Consider the following 27,821-nt stretch of genomic DNA (forward strand, 5'->3'; position numbering starts at 1 on the left):
TTGCTCTCTATGGACCTCTTGGATTTCACCAAAAATATCTTAATTTGTGTTCTGAAGATGAATGAAGGTCTTATGGGTTTGGAACAACATGAGGGTGAAGAAATTATGACAGAATTTTAATTTCTGGGTTAACAAACCCTTTCCAAGCTAAGTTGCTTTATGCAGGTTAAAAGTGTTGTCTGCTCAGATAAATGTTAGTTTTATTTAAAGGGTCATGTGAACACATGAATTTCTATTGATTCTATTGAATTTGTGTAAGAAATCAGGTCTGGTTACCTTTCGCTTTTGAGACTTTGAGTCAGACTTTGACTCTGAGCCTTTAAATCCACCAAACCTAATGTTTTTTTTTTCTCTCTTTTTTGAAGAAAGGTTATCGGAGAGAAATGAAATGGTTATTAATTTTCTCCTTTCTCTCAGAAACATCTGAAACTGAGTGTGTTCTAGTATTCTGTTATGTTATGTTCTTCTGATCCTAAACATTGTAAGTGCAAAGCCCTGCTTACCCTCTAATAATATGTGACCCTGGACCACAAAACCAGTCTTAAGTCGCTGGGGTATATTTGTAGCAATAGCCAAAAATACATTGTTTGGGTCAAAATTTTAGATTTTTCTTTTATGCCAAAAATCATTAGGAAATTAAGTAAAGATCATATCTATGAAGATTTTTTGTAAAATTGCTACTGTAAATATATCAAAATGTAATTTTTGATTAGTAATATGCATTGTTAAGAACCTAATTTGGACAACTTTAAAGGTAATTTTCTCAGTATTTTGATTTTTTTGCGCCCTCAGATTCCTAATTTTCAAATAAATGTATCTCGGCCAAATATTGTCCTATCCTAACAAACCATACATCAACAGAAAGCTTATTTATTGAGCTTTCAAATGATGTATACATCTCAGTTTTGTAAAATTTAACCTTATGACTGTTTTTGTGGTCCAGGGTCACATATGAGATTTGTCTTTCTGTCTCCTCTTATAAGATCACATTATAAGTTACTGCAAGTCATCATGCACAAGATCATTATCACATAATGCAGAAGTTACAGGTCAATCCAGGCCAGCACACATCTACATTGGCCAAAGATTTTTGCTTACCACAGTTCATTTGTATATTGATGGAATGAAATTGTTCTCTGTTGACACAAGCAAATATGTGACCCTGGACCACAAAACCAGTCATAAGGTAAAATTTTACAAAACTGAGATGTATACATCATATGAAAGCTCAATAAATAAGCTTTCTATTGATGTATGGTTTGTTAGGATAGGATAATATTTGGCCGAGATACATCTATTTGAAAATCTGGAATCTGAGGGTGCAAAAAAATCAAAATACTGAGAAAATCACCTTTAAAGTTCTCCAAATTAAGTTCTTAACAATGCATATTACTAAACAAAAATTACATTTTGATATGTTTACAGTAGGAATTTTACAAAAAATCTTCATGGAACATGATCTTTACTTAATTTCCTAATGATTTTTGGCATAAAAGAAAAATCAATAATTTTGACCCATACTATGTATTTTTGGCTATTGCTACAAATATACCCCAGCGACTTAAGACTGGTTTTGTGGTCCAGGGTCACATATGTTCTCTGCTGGTGCCTTTATTGCAGCATAGGCACAGTCGATGGTGGCTGGTTAAGCACCATGTTGATCATTTTCGGAGCTCTGTTTTACGGTTCAGTAGTTTAAATGCCATCAGCTTAGTTTATAAATATATGATTTATTGAAGGGGCCAATAATTTATCATTTAAAAAAGGCTAAAATCAGGGTAGGAAAATGCCCTTTATTTATAAATTATGTCTGTTTTTGATATTAAAATCCTGTTAAATGATAAGTGCACCTCAGAAAATGGTATAAAATCATTTCAAATGCAGTTCATGACCCCTTTAACCTTGATTGTAATGAAATTTGATGTTTCCACAGCAAGCTCTGGAGAACAGCGGACTGACTGAGATTCCAGTTCAGCCTGAAACTCAGAGCAGCTCAGAAAAGCTTCAGCCAGACACAGCTGCCACCTCAACAAATGATGGACCAGTTCCTTCAAAAATACTCATGACTGACACTGTTGTAAAAAAGGAGAAAAGAAGCATTATCAAAAAGCCTCCACAGATGCTAGGTATGCTTTACAGGCCTGGAACACTTTCATTTAATTATCCTCTATGGATAAATGAGAGTTGCCACATCTTGATCAGATAAGTAAAAAAATGATGTATCCCAATTAAACCAAAAGTTGTTTAAAGGGCATTGTAGAATTTGAAAGTTTAGAGTGGACAAATACATTTTTTTTAACAGTGAAACTAGTTAAGTAAAATAAACATTTGATTTATTTAATTGATTTATTTATTTATTTTAACAATGAAAGTGTGTGTTTTATTTCTCATATCTTTTTAGATAACTGGTATTAGTGGTATCAAATTTTAATAGTTACCTGTAACCTCTAATAGTTACCAAAAAAGATGCAGATGCTCCATTAAAATTTCTTAGAATTATTTCATACCACTTATTTTGAGTTATATTTATAGCTCTCTGAAGTCATATAATAGCTTAGTGTACTGAACAGACCCTTACTGTAGTCACTTTTCACTGATAATGTGGTCTCAGACTTTAGAATCCAGCTCCATTTATATTCACAGTTATATAGCAGATATGATATTTGTGTTTGTTTTTAGGCACCATCAGGCAGGAAAATGGTGTGAGGTGGCACGGTTGTCCATACTGCTCCAAGGAGTTCAAGAAGCCCAGCGATCTGGTTCGTCATATCCGTATTCACACTCATGAAAAACCCTACAAGTGCAAGCAGTGCTTCCGTGCCTTTGCAGTCAAGAGCACCCTGACTGCCCACATGAAGATCCACACAGGCATTAAAGCTTTTGAGTGTCAGAACTGCATGAAACGTTTCTCCACATCTGGGAGCATGAAGGTCCATCAGCGTCTCCACACTGGTGAGAACAACACTCTTTTTTGGTACATACTTTGTCCAAGAGTTCCTGGAACAGTGGTGTCTGGTCCTGCACTGTATTGCAGAGTTTACCTCCACCACACCTGCTTGGTCTTATTAACACATGAATATGCAAAGATTCAAATGTTTTCTTTTCAATCTCTTGACTCAGCAAACCAGCAGCCAAAAACATGGACGTGTGAAAAAGACTGTTCATTCCCACATTTTTCCGATAATAAAAAATAATAATAATAGTATTGCTGAACTTTTACTCTTTATATTGTTTATTTGCAATGTCAGTTATATTTTTTGTCTGTTTATAATGTTTCTATGTATGCATATTCATGTTCATCAACAAAATTCAGTGCTAAAATTGTTTAAGAGATTCAGTAAAGAAGCTAAATATATATTTTTAAAGGTATTTACAACAAATCTAACTCATGCAAAAATGATATGTAATATAAATGTGTATTTTGACAGTATTGACATTTTTTTTAAACCTGCCCGAATGCAACAGGACGCTAAATTTGTGGGGAATGGCTTTACAAAGAGAAAAAGAAACATGCATATAACACTTCCTCAACAGTTGCCAGATAAAAATGTGAAAACAAATGAAGGTGTAAATCTGTCTTTCATTTGGAAAAAAAAAAGTGACTTGACATGTTAATCTGCCTTTTCTCAGGTGTACGGCCGTTCCCTTGTCCTCACTGCGAGAAGTTCTTCCGTACATCAGGCCACAGGAAAACACATGTCACCTCTCATTTTAAGAGTATACACCATAAAAAACACAAATACCCTCGAAAACCTCACAAAACCAGAGTGTCCAGGAGCAACCTGCCTTTGCCTGATATACCTCTCCAAGAGCCAATACTCATCACAGACATGGGTACGGAAGATCGTCAACAAAGTGTTTGCATGCACCTTTAGTACCTGAGCTTGTAGTACAGCTAGTAGTTGTAGTTGAGCTTGTAACTTTATATAGTCTAAATCAGGGTCAGAAGTTAACTGAGCTCATGGCAAAAAGTGACAAAAATGCCCAAAATATATATCATAGTATTGGGGGCCAAAAATGCCCCTGAAGAGAATCTGTCAATGTTATCAAAATGTTGGTATGTTTCTTTATAATCTGTTCTAAGCTTTCAAAGTGTAGTTTGTTTGAAACACATTGCCCGAAAGTATTCATACCCCTTCTTTTCTTTTCTTTTTTTTGCATTTTGTCATGTTGCTGCCTTGTTAAACTGTTTTAAATTACTTTTTTTCACTAATTTTCACAACTTCATAAATTTATTTAAAAAAATAAATAATAAGTACATCACATAAGTATTTATACCCTTAACTCAGTACTTAGCTGAAGCTTACTTAGCTCAAGTCTTTTTGGGTATGATGCAACAAAATTTGCACATCAATATATGCCAATTATCTGCCATTCTTCACCTCTCAAGCTCTGTCAGCTCGGATCTGGCAGACATTTTCAGGTTTCTGAAAAGATATGCATTTTCACATGTATGCCTTTCCACATCATACCCATTAAATTGAATTTGCCACAAGTTAACTTCACTCGAAGTGTAGTAACATCTACAAGCAATATGAATGCTCCTGAGCTAAATTTCAACTGTCCCAGATAACGGTATGAATACTTATGAAATAGAATCATTTAAGATTTTTATTTTTGATAAATTTGCAAAAATGTTAAAAACCATTTTTTTTTTGCTTTGCCATTATAGTGTATAGAGTGTAGATTGATGTGGAAAAAATGTAATTTAAAGCAGCTTAACATAAGCAACATAACAAAATGTGAAAAAAATAAAGGTGTATGAATACTTTCACAAGGCACTGTATTTATTATTAAGTGAAGGCATGTTATGTGTTTTATATAGTTAGAAAAGAAACATCCCCTGAAAATCCATTCTAAGTACTGTTAATATTTTCCTCCTCTGTCACTAATATAAACAATATTGTGCCTTTGTAAATACTTTTTTTTATTTTACATTTTGTCATTTTTGTTAGTTACTGAATGCAAAATGCTTTAATTAAATAAAATGCCACCACAAAACACTGACTTGCTGCCTGAAGTATTATTGATCTGATGTGATTTTATTTTTTTAACATTGTTCTTATCCCTGCAGGGCTCCTGCAGAACCAGAACTCACGGGCCGCCCTGCAGCAGTATCTGGACATTGTGGAGAATGAGCGTCCATATAAGTGTGGATTCTGCAGCAAAGCCTACAAGAAGTCAAGTCACCTTAAGCAGCACATCAGGTTCAAATTATGCACATTGCATATTTATTTTATAAATAATGAGAATAGAGTTATGTGGAGGACAAAAAGGAGAAATCAACAAAACTTATGTCAAAAACATGTTTGCTTTGAAAAATGTATTTTTGGCCCCATTTTTGGAAAAACTAGTTAGCAATTACACTGATTCAGATGTAAATTCAGTAGTCGCTTATGGCGTGTTATTTGCACAGTGGCTTGTGTACCATAACATGATGCAGTATGTACATTCAGGAGCACCTTAAGAAGTGCTGCTCCAGGAACAGATTAAATAGGTGTAGTTAGTGGAAACGAGATGAACTTAAATCCGAAAGTGTTCTAATGGCTGATGTGGGAGTCCCTGTATTCCTTGTGTTTTGCAGGTCACATACAGGGGAGCGGCCGTATAAGTGCCAGCAGTGCAGTAAGGGCTTTGCTTCATCTGGTGTATTGAAAGCTCATATTCGCACACACTCTCGCCTCAAAGCCTTCAAGTGCCTGCTGTGTGACACCACCTTCACCACCAGTGGGAGCCTGCGACGCCACATGACTACCCACAGTGACATACGGCCCTACATGTGTCCCTACTGCCAGAAAACCTTCAAATCCTCCCCCAACTGCAGAAAGCACATGAAAACACACAGGTGAATTATCTCCACCCAAAAATTCTTTTGTCATTTCCTCAACCTCAAGTTGTTCCAAACCTGTATGAATTATTTTGTTCTGCTGAACACAAAAGAAGGTATTTTGAAGAATGTAAGCAGCCAAACCGTTCATAGTCCCCATTGACCTCCATAGTATGAATGTCAGTGGGGACCAGCAGCTTTTTGTTTACCACATTCTACAAAATATTGTGTAAATGATGACAGAATTTTCATTTTTGGGTAAACTATTTATTTAGTGAATAAGCAAATACCTATAAAACATGATCCTGACATGACTATGAAAGTACTTGCTATACAGGTGCATCTCAATAAATTAGAATCTTGTGGAAAAGTTCATTTATTTCAGTAATTCAACTCAAATTGTGAAACTTGCTTATTAAATAAATTCAGTGCACACAGACTGAAGTAGTTTAAGTCTTTGGTTCTTTTAATTGTGATGATTTGGCTCACATTTAACAAAAACCCACCAATTCACTATCTCAACAAATTAGAATGCTTCATAAGACCAAAAAAAAAAAACATTTTTAGTGAATTGTTGGTCTTATGGAAAGTATGTTCATTTACTGTATATGTGCTCAATACTTGGTAGGGGCTCCTTTTGCTTTAATTACTGCCTCAATTTAGCGTGGCATGGAGGTGATCAGTCTGTGGCACTTCTGAGGTGGTATGAAAGCCAAGGTTTCTTTGACAGCAGCCTTCAGCTCATCTGCATTTTTTGGTCTCTTGTTTTTCATTTTTCTCTTGACAATACCCCATAGATTCTCTATGGGGTTCAGATCTGGTGAGTTTGCCGGGGCCAGTCAAGCACACCAACACCATGGTCATTTAACCAACTTTTGGTGCTTTTGGCAGTGTGGGCAGGTGCCAAATCCTGCTGGAAAATTAAATCAGCATCTTTAAAAAGCTGGTCAGCAGAAGAAAGCATGAAGTGCTCTAAAATTTCTTGGTAAACGGGTGCAGTGACTTTGGTTTTCAAAAAACACAGTGGACCAACACCAGCAGATGACATTGCAAATCATCACAGTCTGTGGAAACTTAACACTAGACTTCAAGCAACTTGGGCTATGAGCTTCTTTAGGACCTTGGTTTTCAAATGAAATGCAAAACTTGCTCTCATCTGAAAAGAGGACTTTGAACGACTGGGCAACAGTCCATTTCTTCTTCTCCTTAGCCCAGGTAAGACACCTCTGACGTTGTCTGTGGTTCAGGAGTGGCTTAAAAAGAGGAATACAACAACTGTAGCCAATTTCCTTGACACATCTGTGTGTGGTGGCTTTTGATCCCTTGACCCCAGCCTCAGTCCATTCCTTGTGAAGTTCTCTCGGTTGGTTGTGCATCTTTTTCTTCCACACTTTTTCCTTCCACTCAACTTTCTGTTAACATGCTTGGATACAGCACTCTGTGAACAGCCAGCTTCTTTGACAATGAATGTTTGTGGCTTACCCTCCTTGTGAAGGGTGTCAATGTCAATTGTCAGATCAGCAGTCTTCCCCATTATTGTGTAGCCTAGTGAACCAAACTGAGAGACCATTTTGAAGGCTCAGGAAACCTGTGCAGGTCTTTTGAGTTGATTAGCATGTCACCATATTCTAATTTGTTGAGATAGTGAATCGGTGGGTTTTGTTAAATGCGATCCAAATCATCACAATTAAAAGAACCAAAGACTTAAACTACTTCAGTCTGTGTGCATTGAATTCATTCAATACAGAAGTTTTACAATTTAAGCTGAATTACTAAAGCAAATGAACTTTTCCAAGACATTCTAATTTATTGAGATGCAGTAGTTTATCTGTTTTAACTGTAATTATCTGTTTCCAGCGCATCAAAATCACATCAACAGTTTGAGTTAAACGTGTCATGTTTCATTTAATACTTTTACAAATTTTTACTAATGTCTTACCCCTTTTTAGAATGTTTCATCTCTTTTATACAATGTGTGTTTTATTAATGGTGTTTTGTAAACTGTTTTTCATGAGATCCTTTTATTTTCTTAGTAGAGTGTCTGTCATAGGTTAATCATAAGTTATTTTAGCAGTAATAACACTAAGTAAAGACCAAAAATTAGGAAATGGGTTATACTGTGATATCTGTAGAGGAGCAGTTGTAGAGTGTTTCTGTTGTGTTTGTTCTTAGGTATGAGCTGGCTCAACAGCTGCAACAGCAGCAGAGCTCAAATGACATGCAGCCTCCCACAGCTGTAGTTGGCACAGGGACCCAGAGCATGCTTGAGGTGGTGGGAGATGGCCAACAGGTGGCACTGCCGACTGCATTGGGGGACGATGCCCTGCAGGAAACAGGTGGGAGGGACACAAGATCTTTTTTTTTTTTTTTTTTTACAATAATATATCTTTTCTTACAAAACAACTGAAACGTGCACATTGGTTATTGACAAACATGAACTGGGACACTGATGCTGGCAGGCCATTTGAGACTAGAGGCCGTGTTTGTTTCTGGGGTGTCTACTCCGAGTAGGAAGGAGAGACAATGTCTCCTCCAAAAATGGATGAGAAAATAATTCACAGTACAAAATGTTTAGCAGTTCTAGTGCAAGACACAATATAATCTTCGGGTCTGCCCCGACTCATTTAGTATTACTATTATTTGCATTGTGAAATGGGTTGATCATGTATATAGATTAATCCACACTAGAATATGAATTTACATCATTTCATATTTACGTCATATTAAATTACCTTTTATTAAACAAATCAACCAAAACATTAAATTAAATAAATAAATACTTTTTTGTAGTTAATGTATTAATGCATACAGTTGATTTTAAATATTTAATTTAATCTATATTTAAATATAGACACTAGAAATGTTGATTCCTGCAACAGTGTCTTTACACGTCTTACTTACACAAAAACAGATTCAATGCTGAATAAATTAGTTCAATAAATAAATAAAAACTGACGAAGAAAAAACAATTATTTTTATGAAAATCTGGAATAGTTAATTATGTAAAATAATGCTAACATGCCTTATGGATCTAATCTCACTTGGGGAATTTACTTCCAAAACAAAAATGTACAGATAATTTGTGACCCTGGACCACAAAACCAGTCTTAAGTCACTGGGGTATATTTGTAGCAATAGCCAAAAATACATTGCATGGGTCAAAATTTTTTATTTTTTTTTTTATGCCAAAAATCATTAAGAAATTAAGTAAAGTTCATGTTCCATGAAGATTTTTTTGTAAAATTCCTACTGTAAACATATCAAAATGTAATTTTTGATTTGTAATATGCATTGTTAAGAACCTAATTTGTACAACTTTAAAGGTGATTTTCTCAGTCTTTTTGATTTTTTTGCATCCTCAGATTTCTGATTTTAAATAGATGTATCTCAGTCAAATATTGTCCTATCCTAACAAACCATACATCAATAGAAAGCTTATTTATTGAGCTTTCATATGATGTATAAATCTCAGTTTTGTCAAATTTAACCTTAAGACTGGTTTTGTGGTCCAGGGTCACATTTACTCTTGTCATCCAAGATCTTCATTTCTTACTTGAGTCATAAAGAAATTTTTTTTTGAGGAAAACATTTCAGGATATTTCTCCATACAGTGAATTTTCTATGGTGCCTACGAGTTTGAACTTCCAAAATGCAGTTCAAATTCAGCTTCAAAGGGCTCTAAACGAACCTCAGCCGAGGAAGAAGGGTCTTATCTAGCGAAACGATCGGTTATTTTCTAAAAAAAAAAAAATTACAATTTATCTACTTTTTAAGCTCAAATGCTCTACCTTGTCTACCTCTACCTGTGTATTTCGGTTCAAGACACACTTACGATGTAGGGCAATTTTGAAGTTGGAGGAGAAAATGAGATGTGAGTTTTTCAAAAGTATATAAATTGTCATTCGTTTTTAGAAAATAACCAATCGTTTCACTAGATAAGACACTTCTTCCTCAGCTGGGACCTCACCATAGAAGTCCCCTACATGGAGATAAATCCTGAAATGTTTTCCTCAAAAAACATCATTTCTTTGCGCCTGAAGAAAGAAAGACATGAACATGGATGATAAGGGGGTGAGTAAATTATGTAAATTTTTGTTCTGGAAGGGAACTTTTCCTTTAATTCACCAATATTAAATTTAACGATACAAATCACCACAAATGACTTTAGTTAAACATCATGTTTTTTCCATTTTTATTATTTTACAGCTACAATTAGAGTGTTTAACTTGCTTCTGCTGTGTTCTGTCGTTTTGATATCTAGAACATTAAGGACTTTGCACTGGATTGTTTACAAAAAATCATTACTTTATTTGAATAAAAAAAAAGATGGGACTGATTAAAAAAAAAGGAATTAACTGTTAAAATACAGTTTATTTTTATTCCACAGAATCGTTTGTGAGTGAACAGCATGCCCACATGGGCCAGTTCGGGGCAGCAGCACTGCCTCAGCCCACCTTTGAACAACCAGCTTTGACACAAGGTAACACACATGCACACCCTTCTAGAAATACACTTATTTTAGACTAAATTTGCATGCTTTTCATCAAATAACTTTACACTATGAATGTGTGTCATGTAAATTTGCTGTAGAATGCAAATGTCCATGCAAAATTTTTATTCAACAAACATACTGTTCTACCTCCACCTTCTTGTTTTAGTCACAAGGCAGAAACATAGTTGAAACATAACTCAACATATAAGCTAAATATTTACGGATACATATTGATTAACACTTATTAATCCAGTTTAAAATACCCAGAATAAAACCTGCTCCCCAGGTTAGCCGTGTAGTGTAGATATATATCCTTAATATGAATTTATATATATATCCTCATTGTGAAATTGTATAAGTTATTAATTAAATTCAGTTAATTTACTTACATTTAATATAATTCAGTATTTTTTCAGCTGCCTTTCTTCCTGCTTTAATAAAACATTAATCAATTAATCAAAATTATGTTCTTCATGTTTTGTGTGATTGGTAGTTCACATGCTCCAGGGTTAATCGTAAACTCTACAGTTGTTTGGTTTTGTTTAACATCATGTAACAGGCCGCAGATGTAACGGTTAGATTAAAACAGCCTCAAAAAGCTCATGTTTTATTTGATAGGCTTCAATCCTTTAGACATATATGATGCTGGTATTTACACCCAATCTCTGTGTGCATCGCTCTGTGTTGTGTTCAGCGAGTAAAAACAAATCATTAGTTTGTTGTGATGGTGAGCTGGGTGCCTACACACTAGAGATGATGGTGCACCAAATACACTCTGCATCTATTGATACCAATAAGGAATGGTGTGCTTTAAAGATGGAAAGTGAAACTCTAAAGTACTCAGTTTGATTGTTTAGGATAAGTTTCATGCAAGTGAAAATATATTTTGTTAATTTAAGATAGCTGTCACTAGAAAGAGAAGGCCCTAACAGAAAATTACAGTTGAGATGAGTTTGATCATAGTTTGAGCTGACTCTAATTTAATGAACCCTGGTTTAAAATATGTGCATGCTCTGTTGCAGGTTTCACTATAGCTGAGGGATTTACCCAGCAGGCACATTTCTCTACAGTACAGCAGCTTCAGGACTCAAGCACATTGGAGTCACAAGCGTTGACCGCCAGCTACCACCCTCCCAACCTTCTGCATGTAACACACACTGAGGTACACACATTACCCCCCTACCACCTCAAAAACAAACTACTACACATTAAGCCAAAATGTATAACAGCTGTGATTCCCAACCCTGGTTTTGCAGTAGCCCCGTACACAATAGAGATCTCCTTTATCTGACTCACCCATTTCAGTAAAATCAGGTGTTTTTAAATAGGTAAACATGAACTGTGCATTGTTGGGGGTTCTCTGAGACCAGAGCTGGGAGTCACTACACTGCAAAGTAGAAAATTGCACACTAAACAACTGATCGCTGACTATGTCAATTACAAGATCGTTCTCTTCGACCACAGCTATGATCCAAGAAAACATTCTAACACAAACTCATGTACATAGCAACTGTTAGATCGCTGTCCCCATGCCTAGACAATTAAAGGGGTCCTATTATGCTCTTTTACAAAGTCTATATTTTTAGCTTTCTCCCCAGGCTGGCACAAATGGCTCAAGTAGTTCCGGGTTTGATGAAGGCCCGCTTTCCGAAAAGCAAAATGTGTTATGATTGCAGTCACACTGCGTTGCAATTGGCGAACAGCTTAGGCAGCGTTTCAGTCCTGCCACGCCCCTTCTCAAAGCAGCAAGTTCCGTGTACAACTGCGCAAGCTAGATTAAAGTGATTCTTACTTTTTAAATATGGTTATTTTTCTTACAAAAATAAATCGGATCGCTAAATGAGACTTTTACTGACCCCTCCGGAGCCATGTGAGGCACTTAATAATTATGGATTGACTTGTTTTGGATTGATGAAGAGAAACACTTGTCTATGCCGTTCTAAAGCTTGGGAGTGCCAGGATTATTTTTAATATAACTCCGATTGTATTCGTCTGAAAAAAGAAAGTCATATACACGTAGGATGCATGGAGGGTGAGTAAATAATATGCTACAGTAGTGTTGGTCCTATCGTCAGCCTGCAAGATCGGCGATACATGATATTATCATTATTGTGCTAATTTATTGAATTATTTACATGCTCAAAACCAGTTCCAGCATACGGCTAGTGAAGCTATCTACACTGTATGATGAATAAATTTCTTACCACACACTGCACATGTCTATGGCGCGGCTCCGACGCGGACACCGATGATCGTCACTCTAGTCAATGCTTGTGTTTACATCAGCTGTGTTTCCACATGTGTTTCAACCCTCTATAGTGCACAGGTCAACAGCATGGTTCCAGCACGGCTACCGGAGCAGTTCGCGGCCACTTTAGTCAATGCTAACGTTTATACGAGTCGCCCTGCGGCTCACTGAAGCATCCCAGAATCGGCTGTCCATGCTACATCGCTAAAGTTAGGCTAATACCCCACCTCCTCCCTCCCTAACCACCAACAACTCGAATTTCTGTAGACAGGATTTATTTGAATGATATTCTAATGGACCGCGTTGTGAAATCATAGCATCCGGAAAACAAACGCTGTAGTCCAAATGAGCCATTCGTTGTAGTTCTCGAAAATGAATTTTTTTAAAAACTAAATATCTCCCTTTGGAGTGGACTTTGAGATTTGTAACTTTGTAGATGTTTTTTATGCCCAAACATACACACCACACACTGGCTAAAATTCAAAAAGTGAAAAAGCATAATAGAACCCCTTTAAGATGCAGACCCGAACACCAGATTCTGAAAATATCAGCCAAGAAGTTGAATGCTTTATTGAATGTCCTTAGTTTCAATGCTCAGACTTCGTCTAAAGAACACAAATCCAACAAGCAGTGTTACACCAAACTGATTCACAACAACATCCCATAAACCTTGAGTTTCCATAAACATTCCCTACTATCTCTTATTCATGAAGACAAACAGCCCTTGAAACCACACAGTCATGAGACTAAACAACAATGGAAAAAATATATAAAAACAATAATATAAATGACTAATCAATTAATGAAATGGGTATATAAATGACTATAATGATTATTATAAGTGATTATATGATTAAATGGAAAGATTAAATCATAAATGGCCATACATTAATGAAGAATAAATAAAGAATATATAAAAAAGAAAGTAAAACACAACACAAATGTCTGGTTGCTCTCTTGAAGCAAAGCACACACAGTTTGCATTTGAGGATCCTCAGATCCTTCAGCAACCGAAAGAAAGGTCTTTAATTTTGTAAGTAGTGCTTCTTTTGATGTGGCACATAAACATGCCCAGCATTATTTGAGATGGCCATTGTATGATCTACATACTATATATATCAACTTAGGTCAAAAATTAAAAATTATGTGAATATTATTGGGTCTGTTATGACTTATTGCTCCTCTATTGTAAGTCACTTTGGATAAAAGCATCTGCTAAATGTAAAACATACATGAAATTAAAGTGAAAATAAAGTATGTTAAATGTGTGTGTGTGTGTGTGTGTGTGTGTGTGTGTGTGTGTGTGTGTGTGTGTGTGTGTGTGTGTGTGTGTGTGTGTGTGTGTGTGTGTGTGTGTGTGTGTGTGTGTGTAGACAAGTGGTTTATTGCAGGAGGCGAGTCAAGGAGAGCTACAGCTGTCTATCCAGACACAAGACTTCCAGGATGAGGATGAAATAAACAAGAGAGTCTACGAGTAAGTTCACATACCTTAAACATAAATTTGTCTTGAATACAAGGAATGTGTCTTTGTGTCATTTTACAAAATAAAGCCCTGCCATTAATAAATGGTTAAAAAATATTTTTAAAAAATTGAACAAATCTGTAAAGGGAAACAACAGTTTTGTTCTTTTAAACTCCTATTACACTGTATTTTTTCTTTTGCAATTTCTGTAAATAGATTTTGCTATTTTGCGATATGTAAGTATATGTGCATTACTACAGTTATTGACATGTTAGAATTCTAAAGAAACATGCATGAATGTGAAAGTACAGCGTAGGATGCACACATCTGAAGCATGCTCACATTAAGTCAGCCTCACAGAGCGTGAGTGTGTACTACTGCTACATGCATTTAGTTCAGTTTGTGCAGAAATATGTGTTTTGTTTCTTAGGTGCGGTATGTGTGAAAAGAGCTTTAAAAAGTCCAGTCACCTAAAGCAGCATGTGCGTTCTCACACTGGAGAGAAACCTTATCGCTGTAACATCTGTGGGAGGAGCTTTGTGTCCGCTGGAGTGCTCAAATCTCACCTGAACACACACACAGGTGACATAGACTAACAATGAAAAACACTTATTAATTTTAGTTAACTTAAATTTGAACTTTTACTAAGATTATTAAAATCAAAAGTTGTATCTGTTAATAATATACTGTAACAAATTTACTGGTCATTTTTGATTAATGTTAAATAATGCATACTCCTTGACTGTTCTTTTTGCTTTCACAGGAGTGAAGGCTTATAAGTGTAACATTTGTGAAACCTGCTTCACCACAAACGGTAGTCTGAACCGACACATGATCATTCACCTGAACACAAAGCCCTTCAAGTGCACAATCTGCGAGGAAAGCTTCCGCACCGTCATGCTGCGCAGGAAACACATGAAACTCCTGCATGCTGTAGGCCCCAAAGGTACTGACAAACTGAGGCATTATCACCATCAGTTTCTGCTGTATCTTTAGATTATAAACTTTCTAAAGCATTCATAATATACAGTGCCTTGCAAAAGTATTCATACCCCTTCACGTTTTATGTTGCAGCCTTATGTTAAACTGCTTTAAATTACTTTTTTTCCCCCAGTTTTACACTCCAAAAACCATAATAACAAAGAAAAAAATTATTTGTGACAACTTTGCAAATGAATTAAAATTAAACACTTATTAAGTACATTGCATAAGTAAAGTATTCAACCCTTAACTCAGTACTTAGTTGAAGCACCTTTACAGCCTCAAGTCTTTTTGGGTATGATACGACAAGCTTTGCAAATCTGCATTTGGCAATTCTTTACCATTCTTCACCTCACCTCTTCACCTCTCAAGCTCTGTCAGCTTGGATGGGGGCTGGCAGACATTTTCAGGTTTGCCCAGAAATGTTTGATTGGGTTCAAGCCCAGGCTCTGGCTGGGCCACTCAAGGACTTTCACAGGGTTGTCTATAAGCCACTCTTGCTGTGTGCTTAGGGCCATTGTCGTGTTGGAAGTTGAACCTTCTGCCCAGTCTGAGATTCTGAATGCTCTGGACTGGGTTTTCATTAAGGGTATCTCAATATTTTGGTGCACTGAGCTTTTTTTCTTCTCTGACAAGTCCCTCAGTTGTTGGCGCTGAAAAACAGCCCCACAGCATGGGGCTGCTACCAGCACACTTTACTTTTGGGATGGTACTCTGCAGGTGATGAGCAGTGCTTGGTTTTCTTCAAAATTGATGCTTGGAATTGAGGTTCATCAGACCAAAGAATCTTGTTACTTCAGGGTCCTTTAGGTGCTTTTTTGCCAATTCCTAGTGTGTTCTCATGTGTCTTCACTGAGGAGAGAAAGATCTTTTCTAAAAGGTGTGTGTGCCTTTCCAAACCATACTCATTCAGATAAATTTGCCACAGTTTAACTCCACTCGAGGAGTAGTAACATCTACAAATGAAATGAATGCTCCTGAGCAAAATTCCAAGTGTCCCAGAAAAGGGTATGAATACTTATGCAATGAAATCTTTTTAGATTTTTATTTCTAATAAATGTGCTAAGTTTGCTTTGTCATTATAGTGTATGGAGTGTAGACTGATGTGGAAAATAAGTAGTTTTACATAATGCTGCAACATAACAAAATGTGAAAAAAATGAATATTTTTGCAAGGCACTGTAATAAGGTACTTTTATTAGTATTTCATTTGTAAGTCTGCACTTCGTAGTTAACTAATTTGAGGAATATTCCTGACTCAAGTTTAGCCAAATCAACAGGATTTGTGGAATAATATTAATAACCAAAAAACAATAATTTAATAAATGACTTTAAATATTATACTCCCGTTATAATCAAAGATGCTGTCTGCAGTGCACAGTAAATCTCTTATTGACACTATATTTGCATTGTGTTAGTTTGTGACAGTACAAATTGTAGTTGCAATGAATTTGTGCACTCAACACAAGTTTTAAAATAGATACTTTCTTCAAATGTGTGCATAAATCATAGGGTTTACATCAGGGTGGAAAATTTCTAAATTATAAAAATTGTAATTGTAAAAACATAAGTAAATCTCAGGGAAAAAGTACAATTCATGACCATTTAAATAATTTTTATAATCATTTTAGTGTTTATGGTTGCATTGTAAGTTGTACAACTGAACTTTGAAAATTGATGTCCGTAGTTCTGGAAACTGATGAAGCTGGTGAGGAGGATGATGGGTCAGACCGCTCAGGGATGAAAAGAAATCGCAACGGTATCATCACGTTAACTGAAGAACAGACAGCAGAGCTGGCCAAGAGAGACCCTGGGGATGAGGCCACTCTATCAGAGAAGGTTCTTGCCCAAACAGCTGCTGAACGAGATCGAATCAGTGAAGTTAAAGACAAATGTGTTGAGCTTAACATAGAGCCAAAGTTTGCAAACCGTTGTCAGTACTGCCCAAAGAGCTTCAAGAAGCCCAGTGACCTGGTGAGGTAATCATCTTATATTTTACATGTTACTGTATAAGCTAATATTAAATGTCTGTGCATTTTATTTTGACATTGATGCATAGAATATTGCAAATTGCATATATTGTGTTTTGTGTTGTAATACAGAGGGAAACTGCTTAAATGGTTAGTTTAGAAATCTGTTTGGATGCCATAGCCATGATGTTACTGAATATGTTGCGAAATAAATGGAAAGGTTTGTGCATCTGTGGCAGTGACCAGCTGCTCGGATGCACCTTGGAAATGTGTGAAATGATAATACATGTCAAACTGATGTACACAAACAGCTAACTTCAACCAGTTTAACACAGAGTTGAACTAAAATCCTGTAAAAGTGTTGGAACAAAAATGTTTTATTGGAAATGATGAAGATTATTGAAGAAACAATGAAATTAGTTTTACATTGGCGAACAGGAGAAGTATTGTGTGTAATGTGTGCAGTTAGCTTTGGAGAAAAGTATTCTGCTAATGAAAGTAACAACAGAAAACGTAAGCCAATGCACTCACAGTAACTATATCAAATATAGTCTCTGCATTGTGTGTGAATATGATTCTGCTGTGAATCAGTGGGCAGAGATTTCTAAAATGAGATCAGGGTCTACAAATACATACAAATTGAAACTAATTGCAAAATTTCAGGTGCAGTTTTATAACTCCATGAGTATGAATTGCTGATTTGTGGGTATTCTGTCCCTTAAAGTAGGACAGAATGGAGTGTAAGCTGTCTTTTTCATTTTTCAGACATATTCGGATACATACAGGCGAGAAACCATACAAGTGCGATGAGTGTGCCAAGTGTTTCACAGTGAAATCCACATTGGACTGTCATGTTAAGACACACTTAGGTAAGTTGTATATAGAAATATATAGGTTTGTGTAAATCATGTGTCTATGTTTATATTTTGCAGCAGAGTCACGTATCAATATTCCTCCTATTTGGTATTAGTTGTTTTGTACAAATCACTGACCCTAAGTTTTAAACTTCAGCATTATTTCTGTTGCTCAGACATTTTTAAATAACTAATTAAGTTAATAATTAATACAGTTATTAGCACAGGCACAAAATACATTTCAATTCGACCCCAACACAATCAGTGTAACCAAAATTCGTATGGCCTTTCCCAAACACATCTATTTGTTAAAAAGGTTGCGTGTGCATATATGACAGTTAATGAGAAAACATTTCAAGTAGAAATAAATTGTTTAACCAGTGTTCAAAGCACTTTAAAAATATGAGAGCCACATAACAATAGCCAGGCAACTACTCACTGTATTTAGGCCTCTTATAAGATTGATGTGCATGTTTCTGTGCAGGGCAGAAGCTGTTCAGCTGTCACATGTGCAACACATCCTTCTCCACGAAGGGCAGTCTCAAGGTCCACATGCGTTTACACACTGGCTCCAAACCCTTCAAGTGCCCCCACTGTGATCTCCGCTTCCGGACGTCTGGTCACCGCAAGACCCACATCCAGGGTCACATCCGGCCCTCTGATCGGAAGGCCAAGCGGAGCTCCAGCACTGAGCCACAAAGCTCAGGACAACAAGATGTCCAAAGTGTTCCCCAGGTTCAGCATACTTCCTCTGGCGTGGACACTCAGCCTTCTGTGGGATTGTTACCTACTGCCACCACAGATCCTAACATCTACATCCCAGGGAACTCGGTGCTCACAGGCCAATATGACCCCAGTCTGCTGCAGCAAGGGCTGGTGGGGCAAGCTATACTGCCTGCTACTGTATCAGGTAATTATAATTTTTACAAACATTGTACGTTCGTTCACACTGCAAGCCAAAGTCAAGCCAAATGTATTCATTATTATTTTTTCATGAGGTTGTTCACACAACCTTGTAAATGCTGCTCATATTGGACATTGTTTTGAACAGCCCATGCTTGTAAACTGATTTACATTTATAAATCCAATATGATAATATCATCATCAAACTTAATAATGTCTTTTAGTATATCATATAAGCATTTGAACAGCTCCAAATTCAGAACTGAGCTCAAACAATACATGCCAGAGCCGTAAGCACTGCATCACAATTGAGTTCACTTTGAGATGTATTATTGCCATGCATTACAGGACTGTCATTTGGAAAATCATATTGGTGTGCATTTGTTTGTTTGGCTTCCAGATTATCAATGTACAAAATAATTTTTGTTTGTTTGATACAGCAGTGCTCTTATGACAACTGACAACATTAAGTGTTTTCAATTGCAGTTTCTTTTTGTAGCAGATGTGCAATATATATTTTAAATACGTATATATATTTATTATTAATAGGTATGGTATATCATATCATTTTATGGCATAACTTTATGCCACCCTAGTAGTAGTGTATTTGTATTTTCTATTGTGCTGCAGGGCAGATTCAAAGGTGATGCACAAAACAGTATCATGCTAAATTTTTCAGCAACCCATGGCAATGTAAAAATTTATTCTGAATGTGTCTGACAGTAGGTTGGATACTGAGATAAAGTGAGTAGTATTACTTACTTGGACAGCTTTTCCTTAGACTACTTTTTAGATGTCTTTGTTTTTTGTCATGGGGTAGTGGTTAATTCAGATTTAATTTAGCTATATTAAATAAAGGACATAATGTGCAGTGCTTGGGAGGCACCAGGAATGCTTTGAAATCCTTTGTTTAGATAGGACTGGAGTCTTAAAGGAACACTCCACTTTTTTTGGAAATAGGCTCATTCTCCTACTCCCCCCGAGTTAATAAGTTGAGTTTTACTGTTTTGAAATCCATTCAGCCGTTCTCCTATTCTGGCGATATCACTTTTAGCATAGCTTAGCATAGATTGTTGAATCCTATTAGACCAATAGCATCACGTTCAAAAATGACCAACGAGTTTCGATATTTCTCCTATTTAAAACTTGACTCTTCTGTAGTTATATCGTGTACTAAGACCGGTGGAAATGCAAAGCTTCAATTTTCTAGGCTGATAAGATTAGGAACTACACTCCCATTCCGGCGTAATAGTCAAGGAAGTTTGCTGCCGTAATAAGGCTGAAGCAGGCGCAGTAATACCACACAGCACATGTGCAAATGCTAAACTAGCTGGGAACTCATTTCTGATAATACTCCGCCTGCTTCAGCCATATTATGGCAGCAAACTTCCTTGACTATTACGCCGGAATGGGAGTGTAGTTCCTAATCTTATCAGCCTAGAAACTCGCAGCTTTGCATTTCCACCGGTCTTAGTACACGATTAAACTACAGAAGAGTCAAGTTTTAAATACAACAAATATGGAAACTCGTTGGTAATTTTTGAACGCGATGCTATTGGTCTAATAGGATTCAATGATCTATGCTAAGCTATGCTAAAAGTGATATCGCCAGAACAGGAGAACGGCTGAATGGATTTCAAAACGGTAAAAATCAACTTATTAACTCGGGGGGAGTTGGAGAATGAGCCTATTTCCAAAAAAAGTGGAGTGTTCCTTTAATATCATGCCAGTAGACATAATTTTAATATATTTTTAAGAAGTACTGTCCATTTCTTTTAGGGTTGAAACTGCTTTTAGAGGTAAAAAATGCTTACTGGACCCTTAAGAATTTTGAAATTGAGGGGCTAATAGATGTAACACTGAGATGGGGTGTTATTTAAAGTCTTAAGCAGATAATTCACCCAAAAAGAAAATTCTGTCATCATTTATTATTTACCTTTAGAACACAAATTAAGATATTTTTAATATAACTTCAGCATTTTTGTCTATCTATTTAAAAACTTTCAGTGGGCTGATTAAAATGGTGGGATTTTAAAGAGCAGGTCATATGGGTTTTCAAAAAATATCATTTTTGCAATTTGTAAGGTAGCTATCCTTCAGTGTAAAAAGTCTTAATCCAAAAAATGCATGATGAATAAAGATATTGTCTCTCAAAAGAAAGAGTCGACTTAGTGTTTACATCATGTCGAGAAAACGCGAGTGTTCTGCGCTCTGAAAGCAAGTTTTTGTTTACATTCATTTATTTGAATAATTGCTAGTTAAATAGTTGTTTTTTCCGCAGTATGTGTATACCACATACAAAGTTTAAACTTACCACTGAGAAACGTCCTGGACTCCAATTAATAAGGTAATATCGCTGCCATTTTTTGAACCTTATATTATGTTTGTTTACAAGTAACCCTGCGGAGCAAAACATTAATTATGGTAATAGGCTTGCAGAAAGAGCAATCACAACAGATTTGGCCAGCTGAGCAATCAGAGCAGAGTAGGCTTATGGAAGGGAGGGGCTTACAGACTTTGAATTCAAAACTGCTTCGAACAAATCGTTTCGAAATCATTAAGAAATGACTCTAATATTAAATGTGTATTTTGATAAAATTACAATGTTTTCTGATCGTAGATGCATTTAAACCTGTTGTAAGAAACTCCTACACAATATTATGACACTTTTAAAATACCATTTGACCTGCTCTTTAAAAAATATCTTCATTTGTGTTCCAATAATGAATGAACGTCTTGTGGGTTTGGATGAGGTGGATAAGTTTTCGTTTATTCTGATTTTTTTTTTTTACTCTTTTGCTGTCCTGACCCAGCGGGTGGAGATCTGACAGTCTCTTTGACAGAGGGTCTTGCTACACTTGAAGGCATTCACTTGCAGCTCACACCTACAAACCTAGTGTGTCCAAATGTGCAGATCTCTGGGATTGACCCCAGCAACATTAACAACATCACTTTACAGGTAACACATTTGATTTAAAAGACTTTGATTAGCTGTACTGAGCAAGCATGATGATGCAGTAATGTTTGTTTGTATCTCTCTGTTTAGATCGACCCCAGTATTCTGCAGCATGGCAGTTTGCTGTCTCACTCTCTGACGACTGACTCAGGTCTAACGCAGCACACAACAGCTCACCTCATGACTGCTGGAGATGCTTCGGTTCCTGCTAATGTAGTCATTCACCCTCTGAGTGGCCTCTCGCTGCAACCTGCACCCGCCCCAGGCAGCGTCACCATCAGCAGCCTGACAAACGAACAGGATAATGCCGGTGTGTCTCTTTGCTCATTTTTGTGTAGTAGGTTTTTTTTTCTTACTTTAGGTTTTGGCAATCTTTGAGCCATTTTATTCAAGAGTAAATTTTGAGTTCTTTGGTTAGATGTAACTCATGTCTTATATTAATATGTTTGTCCATTTAGGTTCTCAGGAGCTGTCACAAGTGTCCAGTGCTGCAGGTCTTGTAAGCGCTAGCAACAGTGCTCCAGAAATCACACTGACTATCAATAACTCCAGTCTGACACAAGCTTTAGCACAGACCAGTGTTGCTGCGTCTACACCTGTCACCAGTACATCAGAGATCACACTCACTATAGCAGGTAAACTACACAGACACACACTACTCAAACACGCCAATAAACAAACCCCAAAGGTTACACTGTACATTACCTACTATATTTTTCACTGTTTCGATGCAATTATATGTTCAGTCATAAATATGTTGATTTTTAGGAAGACACCTTTTTGAAGTTGTAAAAATGTTTCAGAGATGGCAAGAGAAGATCTTGTTTCTAAAACAGTCAAAATTATTGCATTCTCTGCATTTTTTTAAAATGAAAAATACAGTAAAAACAGAAATATTGTGAAATATTGTTACAAAAAAATACATTACAAAAAACACATAAACAACAAAATACTTTAATTTATTCCTGTGGTGCGAAGCTACATTTTCTGCATCATTACTCCAGTTTTCAGTGTCACAATGTCCTTCAGAAATCTTACTAATATGCTGATTAGAATGCTGATATGATCAGGAACCATTTATTATAAATGATGAAAAAATCAGTGTATTTAGTCATACACTACTATTCAAGTTTTTTAAAGAAATTCATACATTAATTCAGCAAGGACACATTAAATTAATCAATCATTAATCAGTGACAGTCTAAACATTTATAATGTTACAACATATTTCTATTTCAAATAAATACTTTTCTTTTGAACTTTTTGTCATTAAATAATTCTGAATAAAGAATAACAATTTCCCCAAAAAAGTACCAATCATCTTTGATGATAATAATAAGAACCATTGATAATAAGTGAGCACTAATAATAATGTTTGATAATAATTGAACACCAAATCAGCAATTTATGAAAGATGAATGTGGCACTGAAGTCTGTAATGGCTGCTGAAATTTCTGTTTTGCCATCATAAGAATAAATTAAATTTACAATACATGTATTATGTATATATTTTAATCATTTTTTTGTGTGTGTTCATTTTAATTCATGTTCATGTAAGACTTTATGTTGCAAAACATGAAATAAACCATGTTCAAGATCAGGTCCTGCCCCTAAATATATTCTATTAGGTGATGGAATTGCTTAATAAGAGAAAAAGGGAAAAGGATTTCAGGATTTCAATTGATTTAACGTGTTCACTGTGGATTAATTAATTCATTTAACTTATGTTAGAGTGAATAAATGTTTGCTGAATTATGAAACTTGCAGGAATTATTGTTGAGGTCATAAGTTTTCACCCCTGGCCCTTGATGCATTTTTTTTTTCTTCTGGAGCATCAGTGAGCATTTGAACCTTCTGTAATAGTTGCATATAAGTCCCTCAGCTGTCCTCAGTGTGAAAAGATGGATCTCAAAATAAAATAATACACAAAAATGCCAGACAACAAAAGAATTTGTGGAACCTGAAGGATTTCTCTGAAGAACAGTTTAACTGTTCAGGACAAACAGGGGACTCATAAACAACAATCATGAAACCAAAAAAACACAGCTCTTGGTCATTCTAGTAACAACACCATATTAAGAATCAAGAGGATGTAAACTTTTGAACAGGGTCATCTTTATAGATTCAACTATTATTTTCTCTTGTGGACTATAACATCTTTAATGTGAAATATCTTATTCAGGTCAGTACTAAATAAACAACACCATGCATTTCGACAAAGTTCTTTTTTTGTTCTTTACCTTGAAGTAAAAAAGTTTGATACGCAAACAGTGGTATACTTGTATTGAATATTACAAAAAAAAAAAAAGTCTGGTGTTTTGGAATAGCCATATAAAGTGAAACACTAATCTCTTCATGTATCTGTTCTGTGTCTGTGTTTAAAGGTCAGGACCTGTTGCCCCACTGTACAACCTCTACTTCAAACATTCACACTGGGATCAGACTTGCTCCAGGTAGCAACAGTCTGACGTTGAGCAGTGAGCAGCTCCTTCCTCAGAGTCCTCCTCCCTCAGCCTTGACCGGTGAGAGCTAAATAAAAATATATATATATATATATTTTGAGGATCTGGCATGTAGAATAATGTGTTTGTGTACGTTCTGTTTATGGAACAGTAGCGCTAAGTTTCATGGCATAAAAAAGTGGTGACCAATCCTGTTTGGAGATCTGCCTTCCCGCAAAGTTCAGCTCCAACCCTGATCAAACACAACTGAACACCTAATTAAGATCTTCAGGAGCACTTGATAATTACATACAGATGTGTTTGATCAGGGTTGGAACTGAACTATGTAGGCAGGTAGATCTCTGGGAAGTTCCCTTGATTTTATTCTTCTCTAAAACACTAGATGGCACACAAGGTCCTTGCAGCAGTTGCCTAAACTTCTGTGTTTTACTTTGAATGTAGAAATCATAATGAATAGCTGGCTGACTTTCCATTTGTTGACATGACATGGTTAGATTTAAATGGACAGTATCATTTATTAAGAAGGTTGTTTTCTAATTCTTCCCATCAGTCAATTCACTGGCACCCAGCACCTCCCTATCCCAGACAGGCATGTCAGCTCAGAGCCTGGTGATGTCATCAGCGGGCATGGCCAGCGATGGCAGTGTGACTCTGACTCTGGCGGACACACAGATACTAGATACGGTCTCTCTCAACCTAAACACACAGGTAAATGCACACAAGTGGGAAATGCGTTTAACAGATTATCAAGAGTAATTATCATATCAGAGAAATAACAAAAAAAAATACTGAGTTCCCTGCTGAAAAAAACAGCATATGCTGGTTTTTTCAGCAGGGTTCCATTTCTCACGATATCTATTTTGGGGATTATATGTGCAAACTGTATGCTATTCACCTGTGTATTGTTGAAGTGTTTACCGATATATTGGGTCTACAGAAAAAGGCTACAAATAATTTTCATGCCAAAATATGTTTACATAATTGCTCATAATTTTTGTATTCATAGGAGTTTCCATTTCAGACATAAAATACTTTGGAGGACAGTATTAAACGAAGGTGATTTGCTTAGTAAATCTGGCCAAAAGTATTTTATTTGTGATTGAGACCCAATGAGAATTTTTAGTGAATGAGACCCAATGCCTTCCCAAACCAAAAAAAAAACAAGTAATCGTACATACCACCATATAATAATCTAATCTCTAAAGCTGATTTAAAACAGTGTTTATTGTGAAAAGTGCTATATAAATAAACTTAAAATATGAAATATCAGAGTGTCATTCATGGGTTTCTCAACTGCTTTTTTGTGAGATCTGTCTACAATCTTTATTACTTTTTATTTAGCGGAGATCTGTGTTTTATGTATTCACACAGATAATAGATACTCAGACGGAGGAGAAAGAAGCAGAGACACAGCAAAAGCACCAGTGTTACTACTGCAGTCAGGTGCTGCTGACAGCAAATGCTCTCAGAAGACACTGCAGACAGGCTCATGGAAAGGACCGCTGCCATGTATGCCGTGTCTGCAATAAAGCCTTTAAACGAGCCACACACCTCAAGGTACCATCCACATACACATCTTTAAAGGGTTGAGTAGCTCTATTCTGTGCTGTTTTCAATTACTTTTTACATATCATTTATTACATATCTACACTCCATGCACCATAATGACAAAGCAAAAACAGACTTTTGTCAGAACTTCATAAATTTACTAACAAAAAATTACTTAAAAAAAACTCAAATCAGTAAATGTACATTGCATAAGTATTCATACCCTTAACTCAGTAATAGCTGAAGCACCTTTAAAAAGCACCTTTCTGAATGCTCTGGACTGGGTTGTCATTAAGACTATCTCAATATTTTGGTGCATTAAGCTTTTCTTCTACTCTGACGAGTCCTTTAGTCCCTGCCTTTGAAAAATAACCCCACAGCATGAGGCTGCTTTACCTTTGAGATGTACTCTGCAGATGCTGAGCAGTGCCTGGTTTCCTTCAAACACGATGCTTGGTATTGAGGTTCATCAGACCAGAGAATCTTTTTGCTCACTGTCTGGGGGTCCTTTAGGTGCTTTTTTGCAAATTCCAAGTGTGTTTTCATGTGTCTTACTTGAGGAGAGAATTGAGTTATGCCACACCACCATAAAGCCCATAAAGTGTTACAGTGATGTTTGTCCTTCTGTAAGTTTCTCCCATCTGCATATATGATCATGGAGCTCAACTAGAGTGACCATCAGATTCTTGGTCACCACTCTAGCGAAGGCCCTTCTCCATCAGTTGCTCAGTTTTGCCAGGAGGCCAGCTCTAGGAAGAGTCATGGTTGTTTCAAACTTCTTCCATTAAGGGTAACAGAGACTACATGCTTGTGTGAACCTTCAATGCAGCCGAATTATTTATGAACTCTTTCCCAGATGTGTTGCTTGATGCAATCATGTTTCTGAGCTCTACAGGCAGTATTTTTTACCTCCGGGTTTGGTTTTTGCTCTGATGTGCATTTACAGCTGTTATGCCTTTTATTTAGATGTGTGCCTATCCAGATCATACCCATTCAATTGAATTTGCCACAGGTTAACTTCACTCAAATGGTAGTAACATCTACAAGCAATATGAATGCTCCTGAGCTAAATTCCAACTGTCTCAGTTAAGGGTATGAATACTTATGCAATGGAATCATTTCAGTCTTTTATTTTTTTAATTTTTATAAATTTGCAAAGATGTTAAAAAGCAGATTTTGCTTTGCCATTATGGTGTATGAAGTGTAAATTGATGTAGGAAAAAAGGTAATTTAAAGCAGTTTAACACAAGGCAGCAACATAACAACATGTGAAAAAAAAATGAAGGGGTATAAATACTTTCGCAAAGCACTGTAGTATCTCTTCCAGATCATTAAAATCTCGATCTCAACATCCTAATTATTAACCTGTAGGAGAAAATGCCATTTCGACTCTTGAGCTGTTAACGCATAGCATTTTATGATTTGTTCAGCTCATCAACCTTTAGTTTACCTTTTAGTAGCTCATCAACTTGCACATCATTACTGTATTCTCAGGTCATTACCATAGACTATAGAAACCTTGGACTTGTGTCACCTGAGATTTACAGCCCAGTGAAACAGAAAGTCACTGTTTACCAACAGTCATGTTCCATTACTTTTTTACTCATGATATTCTCTAGAAGTCCCAGTAATTGTGATACACATGTAATAGAGAAAAAAAATCACTCTATAAAATCTGATAGAAAACAAAAAATTAAAAAGAAAGTAAATGAGTAACAAATAACATGCACAAAATTAAAAAAAATCTTCTTTAGTCTTCTCCTGGCTATTATTGTTGCAACATTTATACCGGCAGCCATATCAACCTGTAGCCCAAGACTGGTCACCCACTGAAGCTAAGCAGGGTTGAGCCTGGTCAGTACCTGGATGGGAGATCTCCTGGGAAAACTAGGTTGCTGCTGGAAGAGGTGCTAGTGAGGCCAGCAGGGGGTGCTCACCCTGTGGTCTGTGTGGGTCCTAGCACCCCAGTATAGTGACGGGGACACTGTACTGCCAAAAAGCACCGTCCTTCGGATGAGATGTTAAACCGAGGTCCTGACTCTCTGTGGTCATTAAAAATCCCAGGATGTCTTTCGAAAAGAGTAGAGGTGTGACCTCGGCATCCTGGCCAAATTTGCCC

General features: G+C 36.4%; 1 protein-coding gene across 1 annotated transcript in view; it reads left to right on the forward strand.

The window, feature by feature from the left end:
- The window catches only part of LOC141342382 (zinc finger protein 236-like), a 49,349-nt gene that overhangs the window by 16,490 nt on the left and 5,038 nt on the right, over positions 1-27,821 (forward strand). The window contains exons 9-28 of the mRNA XM_073846822.1: positions 1,934-2,126; positions 2,680-2,952; positions 3,631-3,834; positions 5,075-5,207; positions 5,585-5,845; positions 8,000-8,163; positions 10,215-10,307; positions 11,342-11,481; positions 13,941-14,041; positions 14,460-14,611; positions 14,793-14,975; positions 16,697-16,988; positions 17,745-17,848; positions 18,318-18,743; positions 21,550-21,695; positions 21,783-22,002; positions 22,151-22,327; positions 24,077-24,214; positions 24,705-24,862; positions 25,526-25,711. Of these exons, the coding sequence (XP_073702923.1) occupies positions 1,934-2,126; positions 2,680-2,952; positions 3,631-3,834; positions 5,075-5,207; positions 5,585-5,845; positions 8,000-8,163; positions 10,215-10,307; positions 11,342-11,481; positions 13,941-14,041; positions 14,460-14,611; positions 14,793-14,975; positions 16,697-16,988; positions 17,745-17,848; positions 18,318-18,743; positions 21,550-21,695; positions 21,783-22,002; positions 22,151-22,327; positions 24,077-24,214; positions 24,705-24,862; positions 25,526-25,711 (3,744 nt within the window). The remainder of the gene's footprint in view (positions 1-1,933; positions 2,127-2,679; positions 2,953-3,630; positions 3,835-5,074; positions 5,208-5,584; positions 5,846-7,999; positions 8,164-10,214; positions 10,308-11,341; positions 11,482-13,940; positions 14,042-14,459; positions 14,612-14,792; positions 14,976-16,696; positions 16,989-17,744; positions 17,849-18,317; positions 18,744-21,549; positions 21,696-21,782; positions 22,003-22,150; positions 22,328-24,076; positions 24,215-24,704; positions 24,863-25,525; positions 25,712-27,821) is intronic.

The sequence above is a fragment of the Garra rufa genome, chromosome 9 (assembly GCF_049309525.1).
Source record: "Garra rufa chromosome 9, GarRuf1.0, whole genome shotgun sequence".
NCBI classification, from domain to species: domain Eukaryota; kingdom Metazoa; phylum Chordata; class Actinopteri; order Cypriniformes; family Cyprinidae; genus Garra; species Garra rufa.